This window comes from Pinus tabuliformis, chromosome 9 (assembly GCF_031772625.1).
Source record: "Pinus tabuliformis cultivar Carrire ecotype Pingquan chromosome 9, CPIR1, whole genome shotgun sequence".
Classification (NCBI taxonomy): domain Eukaryota; kingdom Viridiplantae; phylum Streptophyta; class Pinopsida; order Pinales; family Pinaceae; genus Pinus; species Pinus tabuliformis.
Window position 1 is genome coordinate 1,401,871,643 of NC_142307.1, and position 11,089 is coordinate 1,401,882,731.

General features: G+C 37.2%; 1 protein-coding gene across 1 annotated transcript; it reads right to left on the reverse strand.

The window, feature by feature from the left end:
- Positions 1-6,662: 6,662 nt before the first annotated feature.
- On the reverse strand, positions 6,663-11,089 carry LOC149153785 (pentatricopeptide repeat-containing protein At3g57430, chloroplastic-like). The gene is made up of 8 exons (XM_089443920.1): positions 10,877-11,089; positions 10,712-10,718; positions 10,568-10,630; positions 9,997-10,434; positions 8,022-8,458; positions 7,851-7,866; positions 7,254-7,571; positions 6,663-6,997 (listed from the first exon to the last, which is right to left on the reverse strand). Exons 1-8 carry the CDS (start codon positions 11,087-11,089, stop codon positions 6,663-6,665), a joined length of 1,827 nt encoding a protein of 608 aa, XP_089300046.1.

An 11,089-nucleotide genomic window follows, 5' to 3' on the forward strand; every position in this document is an offset into this window, starting at 1 on the left:
CATTTTTTGGGCCGAGTGGATTGGTCTCGCGTAACATGATGCATGGAGAGGTCGAAGTTGTAACATGTAATTTCCACCTCTACTGAGTTAATAATCTGGTTTAACTTAGAGAGGAAAAATTTGTTTATTGAAAAGTTGATACTGGATATTGAAGTATGGAAGTGTGAATAGATAATTTAATTTAGTCATTTCTGAAACTCATGACAAGGACACCTTAAAACATTTGAACATTGATTTCGGCAAATGACTATGTTTGAATCCGTAGTAGGATGGCCAATTAGGACGTAGTATCCAATCAAAATAGCAAACAAATTAAAAAGAAAGGGGTTACTGAAACACTGTAGAAGCTATATATATATATATATATATATATATATATATATATATAGATATATATATATACATATATATACATATACATATATATATACATATATATACATATACATATATATATACATATATATATACATATATATATACATATATATATATACATATATATATATATATATACATATATATATATATATATATATATATATATATATATATATATATATATATACACATATATATATATATATATATATATATGTATTTGTTAAAAAGGTTATTATACAACAAATAAAAAGAGACTGTTTATATTGCATTGAAAACTCATGACATAATCCAAACAATTCGATATGTTAACCATAGTAACTGAAACCCAAAAGATTAATAATACATTGCAGTAAACAATAAGCAAGAACGAGTACATGTTGTTTTTGGACGGGTTTGTACTATGGTGAACCTGTAACTCTTGACTGGTTCGAAGCTGACCTTAGAACAAGGATCAGAAACAAAAATGCATGCATACCATGTTCCTATGAAGTCACCATTCCAAAACAAGTACAAGTACATTCAATAACAGGGCTTGCTATGCTATATAAAAAAAATGTTGGAAAAGTAATATTTGGGGAAAACCAAATATAAAAAAGATAGCTTAAAACAATTACAATTTGTTCGAACAACTAAAAATCTAGAGATTACATTACATTCCTGTAATATTAATATGGGCATTTTGTTGAATTAAAACAATACTACTAAGGATGATTACTCTCAATGGTTTGTAACCCGAGGTTGAGAAATTTTGCAACCAGCAAAAAAGGAGAAACTCTAACACTCTGTGAACAAACTGCATGAGGAGACACGCTAAAAATTTAAGTTGGCATTTCGAGCATAGAGAGTAGAGAGAAACACCACATTAGAGGCATGCTTGACTTAATTGAAACTTTTGGAGCATAGTTGAAGTTGGAAGCAGAAAACTCATCTATATTACCCAACAAAAGAAATGTTGTTAGAGGAAATTTTTTGTTGCCATAGGTTTTTTTTTTTTTAAGACTCTGCGTTAGTAAAAGAAAAAGAAAGGAACACCATTTCATGTACAATCTTTCTAGAGGAGAAGCAATCCCAGAATTTGTCTCACAAGAGGAAAATTAATCTGTAAACCAAACCCTAGGGTAAAAAAAGAGAAGATATATGCCTAATTGTAACTGACAATACCTGTCCCCTTCAATCCGATGGAAAAGGTTAATATCAAAAAGGTATCTTAAAACAATTACAGTTTATTCAAAGAGCTAAAAATCCAGCAATTGCATTACATTCCTGTAATACTGATATGGGCATTTTTCGGAATTAAAACAATACTACTAAAAACAAGTACTCTCCAAGGTTTAAAACCCAAGGTTGAGAAATTGTGCAACGAGCAAAAAAAGAACAACCCTAACACTTTGTGAACAAAGTGCATGAAGAGACAGGGTAAAAATTTAAGCTGGCATCTAGAGCGTAGAGAGTAGAGAGAAACACCGCATTAGAGGTATCCTTGACTTAACCAGAACTTTTGGAGCACGACTGGAGTTGGAAGCAGAAAACTCGTTTGTATTAGCCAACAAACGAAATGTTGTTTGAGGAATTTTTCTGTTGCCATAAGTTTTTTTTTTTTTAAATACGGTGTGGCAGTAAAAGAAAAAGAAAGGAACACCATTACCTGTAGAATTTTTCCAGAGGAGAAGCAATCCCAGAATTTGTCTCATAGGAGGAAAATTAATCTGTGAACCAAACCTTAGGGTAAAGAAAGGAGAACATACCTGCCTAATTGTAACCAACAATAACTGCCTTATTCAATCCGATGGTAGAGGTTATTTTAATCGTCTAACAAGTAAATCAACGTCTCACAACAACACAGGTGTCATGTGAGGGCCTTCTTCTCAGAGGGAGCACCACATGTTGCAAAGGAAACACCGCAAGGCAATGGGATAAGAAACATTAGCAATTTTGTTTCTTTATTGGTGTTTCTTTTTTATCATATGTTATTCTTTAAGAAAGGTATACAATAAAATTCTCATATTGTTCCATTCTGTCACAGATATAAACATTAATTAGAGGAAATCAACTATCTATTTCAAATTATTTTCTTAGCACTAGATTCTTCCTTCCCCCTCCATTCTTTATTCTAAAGGAACCAGAAATACAAATGATCAATTTTACGGGAAAAAGGTTGGACTAACTAGATTTCCATCCTTTACAGTAGCAGTGGATGGCAACGCTGGATTTTGCAATTTTCCCTTTCCTTATTCTTTCGAGAAGCACCAAGTTTTCCATCTACAGCCTTTAGAGCACAGAAGTGAAAGGATGCATTTTCCCTGAAACCAATGTCTTTGTTGAGTTTACTATTAGTCAAAGCAATCAGACAATTAACACAATCTGTAAATGCCGTTTTCTTTTCTCAGTTATGTCAGAAAAATAATCCCACACCTTTTTTAATGATTTTAAATGATAAAAGTTCAGAGTATTCTTGTGATCATCAAAGGTTGTTGTCCTGAACTCCATTAACATGATTCTCCAACCTAAGTTGACATTATTTACATGAGCACCCAACTCATGTCATTCCCACAAGTTTAGCATTCCCAATTGGTAATGTGGACTCATATACAGTTACAAAGATCCCATCTAATGAAGTTTCAAATCCAAATGAATGGGAGGTGAGGCACCTACAGACCTTGAGAGAGCATAAAATGCACCAATGTGTTCAGCAAGTGACATTAAGGTTGCGACTATTAGTGAAACAGTTTGTGTTGCATCAAAAACCAGTCAAAAGTAAGCTTCTTATCAGACATGATATGTGAAGCATACTGCAAAAGGAAACCAGATCAATAGCTTTTGGGAGTACTACTTCTGCGCATTTACCCACCTGCTTTCTTCACAGACTTCCCTGGCCAAAAGAACTATTGCAACTGAGGTTCAAGCGAGAATTAGAATCTATTCTTGTTTTATATTCAAGACTTTGTCAAGAGCACCCCACATATGAATGACCAAAGCATTTATGACTCTTGACTAGATATAACGATAACATCCACTGCAATGCTTTGCACATCCTTTAGCAAATACAGCTCAACATCTCTTAAACTGTCTCATTACAAATTCCCAAACTTCAGAAACTCCAAGCGAACAATATCCCATAATGAAATGCGACACCCAATCATGTGCTACTAAGGCAAAGCTCTAGAATGTGAAAGGACTTTTTCCAAACTATTATGTTAAGATCATTTCAATCTGATTACCAATAATCCCCACAAAAACAGATCCCAGCATTAAAATGGTGGAAACGGTTTGCATCCCTGACAATTATTTTCGCCCAACAAACTTGGAGATAAACTTTGTGGCATTATGGCAGTCACCACAAACAAGAAGGTTTTTGGTGATCCAGATAGGTGTCCGAGGGCAGGTACTAATAATTCCAAAAGAAACGGCCAACTTTTCACTGTGGCCACACAGGATGTATTCCTTTTCCACCTCCTCTACAACATGCATTACAAAGCTTGTGCCTCGTATATACCCTGCCTCTTCCATATGCAAATGCAAACTCATCAATGTGGCATAATTTTTTGAGATTGTGTATCTGATTTGTCTCCAGTAAGAAATGCATGAACCTTGTTGTTCAGTTTGATCCAACTGCATCCTGGCATCATTTTCAAGCTAATGTCTTTCATTGTTATTCTCATCTTTACTGTGTCATCCACCTGCCATCTGTAGCATAGACATTTGACAATAGAACATAATTTATAGCATCTCTGGGCTCTACCTCAAGGAGTCGTGCTGCCACATACTCTCCTAGCTCCAAGTTGTCATGGATTAAACATGCATTAAGCAAGGCTGCCCATATACCAGCACCAGGTTTTAAATGCATTTTTTTAATGAAATTTTTCACTTCATACCTGCCTCTTCCATATGCAGACGCAAACTCATCAATGTGGCATAATTTTTTTGAGATTGTGTATCTAATCTGTCTCCAGCAAGAAATGCATGAACCTTGTTGTTGAGTTCGATCCAACTGCATCCTGGCATCCTTTTCAAGCCAATGTCTTTCATCATCATTCTCATCTTTACTGCATCATCCCACCTGCCAGCTACAGCATAGACATTTGACAATAGAACAAAATTTCGAGCATCTCTGGACTCTACTTCAAGGAGTCGCATTGCCACATACTCTCCTAGCTCCAAGTTGTCATGGATTAAACATGCATTAAGCAACGTTGCCCATATACCAGCATCAGGTTCTAAATGCACTTTCTAATGACATTTTGCACTTCATATAATTTCCCGGTGCATCAAAGAATGTAAACCATGCATCCGTAGTGTTCCATCTGAGGTGTGATATGGTAAACTTGTTTCATGTATTCAAAGTATTGTAAGCCTTCATCCACTAAGCATGCATGACTACAAGAAAATAGTACTGCAACATAAGTGGCATGGTCTGGCTTCATGCCTTCCTCTTGCATTTGGTTCAAAAGTTGGAGTGCATCCTCACCATACCCATGCATACCGTAGCCTGCAGTCATTGCAGTCCATGAGACCACATTAGCTTGAGACATCTTATCAAAGACTTGACATGCTAACACTTTGCATACATGTCTATGACAACAGTCTGAACAGAAATGTCGGAATCAAATCCATTTCTAAGTAAGTAATTTTGGATCTCTTTACCCTTTTGTAGAGCTTCCAAGTAGCAAATGTGGGGAGAATGCTCAAGATGGTAGTTGAGTTGGGTTTTACACCTACCAATTGCATCTTATGGAAATGTTTCAGGGCATCATTAGTCTACCCATTATGAAAACATGTTCTGATCATTGCATTCCACACATCCACATTTCTCTCAGGCATTTGCTCAAATATCCGGTATGCAATCTCTGTTTTTCCACAGTTGGAATACAAATTTAATAGAGCACTCCTTGCATAAACATCCCACTAGAAAGCGTGCCTTATTAAATAACCATGGGCTTCCTTACCCATTTGCAGAGCTCCTAAGTGGGAACATACGAGAAGAATGGTTACCACCATGTATAAGACAATTTTCAAACCTTGTTGTTGCGATTTCCGAAACAGCTCCAAGGCCTCATTGGCTTGTCAATTCTTCTCATAACCTGAAACCATGGATGTATATAATACAGAGTTTCCTTCATACATTCTGTCAAACACATGCTGGGCATATTCTATGTTCCCACATTTTGAATACATGTCTATGAGAGCACTACCCAAAAAAACATCCACCTCGTAACCCTTTCTAATAATGTAATTATGGATCTCCTTGCTGGTGCCATTAATAAATTTCAATTTTCAAAATGGGGTTTCCTTGTTTTGATAAAACAATGTCTTAGATGTAATACCTGTCTATTGGATTTCTCTAGCTTTTATTCCCAAGAAATTCTATTAAAGGTTCAAAATCATTTTTTAAATTTCTATGGCACAAGAATAAATGTTTGAGCTAAAAAAAATATCGCACTGAGCACAGAGCTCTTCTTTTTGTAAAAATGATAAACCCACAAAGTAAATAGATCATCCCATGTCATCAAACAATTAGCAAAATCTGTAAATGTTGTTTTCTTTTATGTCAAAAAAATAATCTCACACCTTTTTTAATGATTTTAAATTATAAAAGTTCAGAGTATTCTTGTGATCATCAAATGTTGTTGTCCTGAACTTCATTAACATGATTCTCCAACCTGAGTTGACATTATTTACATGAGCATCCAACTCATGTCACTCCCATAAGTTTAGCATTCCCAACTGGTAATGTGGACTCATATACAGTTACAAACAACCCATCCAATAAAGTTTCAAATCCAAATGTATGGGAGGTGAGGCACCTACATACCTTGAGAGAGCATAAAATGCTCAAATGTGTTTAGCAAGTGACATTAAGGTTGCAGCTATCAGTGAAAAATTTTGTGCAGCATCCAAAACCAGTCAAACATAAGCTTCCTATCAGACATGATATGTGAAGCATACTGCAAAAATAAAACAAGATCAATAGGTTTTGGAAGTACTACTTCTGCGCATTTACCCACCTGCTTTCTTCATAGACTTTGCTGGCCAAAAGAACTATTGCAACTAAGGTTCAAGAGAGAATGAGAGTCTATTCTTGTTTTATATTCAAGACTTTTTCAAGAGCACCCCACATATGAACAACCAAAGCATTTATGATTCTTGACTAGATATAACGATAACATCCATTGCAATGCTTTGCACATCCTTTAGCAAATATAACTCAACATCTCTTAAACTATCCCCACAAGAACAGATCCCAGCATTAAAATGGTGGAAATGGTTTGCATCCCTGACAATTATTTTCGCCCAACAATCTTGGAGATAAACTTTGTGGCATTATGGCAGTGACCACAAACACGAAGGTTTTTGGTGATCCAGATAGGTGTCCGAGGGCAGGTACTAATAATTCCAAAAGCAACGGCCAACTTTTCACTGTGGCCACACAGGATGTATTCCTTTTCCTCCTCCTCTACGACATGCATTACAAAGCTTGTGCCTCGTATATACCCTGCCTCTTCCATATGCAAACGCAAACTCATCAATGTGGCATAAATTTTTTGAGATTGTGTATCTGATCTGTCTCTGGCAAGAAATGCATGAACCTTGTTGTTGAGTTCGATCCAACTGCATCCTGGCATCATTTTCAAGCTAATGTCTTTCATTGTTATTCTCATCTTTACTGCGTCATCCACCTGCCAGCTGTAGCATAAACATTTGACAATAGAACATAATTTCTAGCATCTTTGGGCTCTACTTCAAGGAGTCGTGCTACCACATACTCTCCTAGCTCCATGTTGTCATGGATTAAACATGCATTAAGCAAGGTTGCCCATATACCAGCACCAGGTTTTAAATGCAAATTTTTAATGAAATTTTGTGCTTCATACCTGCCTCTTCCATATGCAGATGCAAACTCATCAATGTGACATAAAATTTTTGAGATTGTGTATCTGATCTGTCTCCAGCAAGAAATGCATGAACCTTGTTGTTGAGTTCGATCCAACTACATCCTGGCATCCTTTTCAAGCCAATGTCTTTCATCATCATTCTCATCTTTACTGCATCATCCCACCTGCCAGCTGCAGCATAGACATTTGACAATAGAACATAATTTCCAGCATCTCTGGGCTCTACTTCAAGGAGTTGCACTGCCACATACACTCTTAGCTCCAAGTTGTCATGGATTAAACGTGCATTAAGCAAGGCTGCTCATATACCAGCATCAGGTTCTAAATGCACTTTTTAATGAAATTTTGCACTTCATATAATTTCCCGGAGCCTCAAAGAATGAAACCATGCATCCGTAGTGTTCCATCTGAGGTGTGATATGGTAAACTTGTTTCATGTATTCAAAGTATTGCAAGCCTTCATCCACTAAGCATGCATGACTACAAGAAAATAGTACTGCAACATAAGTGGCATGGTCTGGCTTCATGCCTTCCTCTTGCATTCGGTTAAAAAGTTGGAGAGCATCCTCACCATACCCATGCATACCATAGCCTGCAATCATTACAGTCCATGAGACCACATTAGCTTGAGACACCTTATCAAAGATTTGACATGGTAACACTTTGCATACATGTCTATGACAGCAGTCTGAACAGAAATGTCGGAATCAAATCCATTTCTAAGTATGTAATTTTGGATCTCTTTACCCTTTTGTAGAGCTGCCAAGTAGCAAATGCGGGGAGAACGCTCAAGATGGTAGTTGAGTTGGGTTTTACACCTGCCAATTGCATCTTATGGAGATGTTTCAGGGCATCATTAGTGTACCCATTATGAAAACATGCTCTAATCATTGCATTCCACACATCCACATTTCTCTCGGGCATTTTCTCAAATATCCGGTATGCAATCTCTGTTTTTCCACAGTTGGAATACATATTTACTAGAGCACTCCCCGCATAAACATCCCACTGGAAGGCGTGCCTTATAAAATAACCATGGGCTTCCTTACCCATTTGCAAAGCTGCTAAGATGGAGCATACGAGAAGGATGGTTACCACCATGTATAACACAATTTTCAAACCTCGTTTTTGCGGTTTCCGAAAGAGCTCCAAGGCCTCTTTGGCTTGTCCATTTTGCTCATAACCTGAAACCATGGATGTATATAATACAGAGTTTCCTTCATACATTCTGTCAACACATGCTGGGCATATTATATGTTCCCACATTTTGAATACATGTCTATGAGAGCACTACCCAAAAAAAACATCCACCTCATAACCCTTTCTAATAATGTAATTATGGATCTCCTCGCTGGTGCCATTAATAAATTTCAATTTTCAAAATAGGGTTTTCTTGTTTTGATAAAACAATGTCTTAGATGTAATACCTATCTATTGGATTTCTCTAGCTTTTATTCTCAAGAAATTCTATTAAAGGTTCAAAATCATTTTTTTTATTTCTATGGTACAAAAATAAATGTTTGAACTAAAAAAAATATCGCACTCAGCACAGAGCTCTTCTTTTTGCAAACATGATAAACCCACAAAGTAAATAGATCATCCCATGTCATCAAACAATTAGCAAAATCTGTAAATGCAGTTTTCTTTTCTCAGTTATGTCAAAAAAATAATCTCACACCTTTATTAATGATTTTAAATGATAAAAGTTCAGAGTATTCTTGTGATCATCAAAGGTTGTTGCCCTGAACTCCATTAACATGATTCTCCAACCTGAGTTGACATTATTTACATGAGCATCCAACTCATGTCACTCCCATAAGTTTAGCATTCTCAACTGATAATGTGGACTCATATACAGTTACAAACAACCCATCCAATAAAGTTTCAAATCCAAATGTATGGGAGGTGAGGCACCTACATACTTTGAGAGAGCATAAAATGCTCCAATGTGTACAGCAAGTGACATTAAAGTTGCAGAAAAGTTTGTGCTGCATCCAAAACCAGTCTAAACGTAATCTTCTTATCAGACATGATATGTGAAGCATATTGCAAAAAGAAAACAAGATCAATAGGTTTTGGAAGTACTACTTCTGCGCATTTACCCACCTTCTTTCTTCACAGACTTTGCTGGCCAAAAGAACTATTGCAACTGAGGTTCAAGAGAGAATGAGAATCTATTCTTGTTTTATATTCAAGACTTTGTCAAGAGCACCCCACATATGAACAGCCAAAGCATTATGATTCTTGACTAGATATAATGAGAACATCCACTGCAATGTTTTGCACATGCTTTAGCAAATACAGCTCAACATCTCTTAAACTGTCTCATTACAAATTCCCAAACTTTAGAAACTCCAAGTGAACACTACCCCATAATGAAATGTGACACCAAGTCATGTGCTACTAAGGAAAAGCTCTAGAATGTGAAAGGAGTTTTTCCAAACTAGTGTGTTAAGATCATTTCAATCCGATTACCAATAATCCCCACAAGAACAGATCCCAACATTAAAATGGTGGAAACGGTTTGCATCCCTATTTCTCACCCAATAATCTTGGAGATAAACTTTGTGGCATTATGGTAGTCACGACAAACACAAAGGTTTTTGGTGATCCGGATAGGTGTCCCAGGGCAGGTACTAATAATTCCAAAATCAACAGCCAACTTTTCACTGTGGCCACACAGGATGTAATCCTTTTCCTCCTCCTCTACATCATGCATTACAAAGCTTGTGCCTGGGTAAAAGCATGTCAACAGCCAACTTTTCACTGTGGCCACACAGGATGTAATCCTTTTCCTCCTCCTCTACATCATGCATTACAAAGCTTGTGCCTGGTATATACCCTGCCTCTTCCATATGCACACACAGACTCATCAATGTGGCATAAATTTTTTGAGATTGTGTATCTGATTTGTCTCCAGCAAGAAATGCATGAACCTTGTTGTTGAGTTCGATCCAACTGCATCCTGGCATCCTTTTCAAGCCAATGTCTTTCATCATCATTATCATCTTTACTGCATCATCCCACCTGCCAGCTGCAACATAGACATTTGACAATAGAACATAATTTCCAGCATCTCTGGGCTCTACTTCAAGGAGTCGCACTGCCACATACTCTCCTAGCTCCAAGTTGTCATGGATAAAACGTGCATTAAGCAAGGCTGCCCATATACCAGCGTCAAGTTCTAAATGCACTTATTAAATAACCATGGGCTTCCTTACCCATTTGCAGAGTTGCTAAGTGGGAGCATACGAGAAGAATGGTTACCACCATGTATAAGACAATTTTCAAACCTCGTTGTTGCGATTTCCGAAACAGCTCCAAGGCCTCATTGGCTTGTCCATTCTGCTCATAACCTGAAATGATGGATGTATATAACACAGAGTTTCATTCATGCATTCTGTCAAACAAATGTTGCGCATATTCTATCATCCCACCTCCCAGCTGCAGCATAGACATTGACAATAGAACATAATTTCCAGCATCTCTTGGCTCTACTTCAGGGAGTTGCGCTGCCACATACTCTCCTAGCTCCAAGCTGTCATGGATTAAACATGCATTAAGCAAATACAACTCAACAATCTCTTAAATTGTCTCATTACAAATTCCCAAACTTCAAAAACTCCATCCTGAGCTTCACATCGCAGCCCTCTGCCTGAAAGAGGGATTCTAGCCTCGAAGCGTTGTACTTCCAGCAAAAGGGAGCAGAATGGCACCACCTCCACAGGCATTGCCAGGCCGCTACCACCTAGGCCACTGATGAGCTTCAATGAATCAACGATGACCACGACCTTAGCGGAGGCATCCTCCACCAT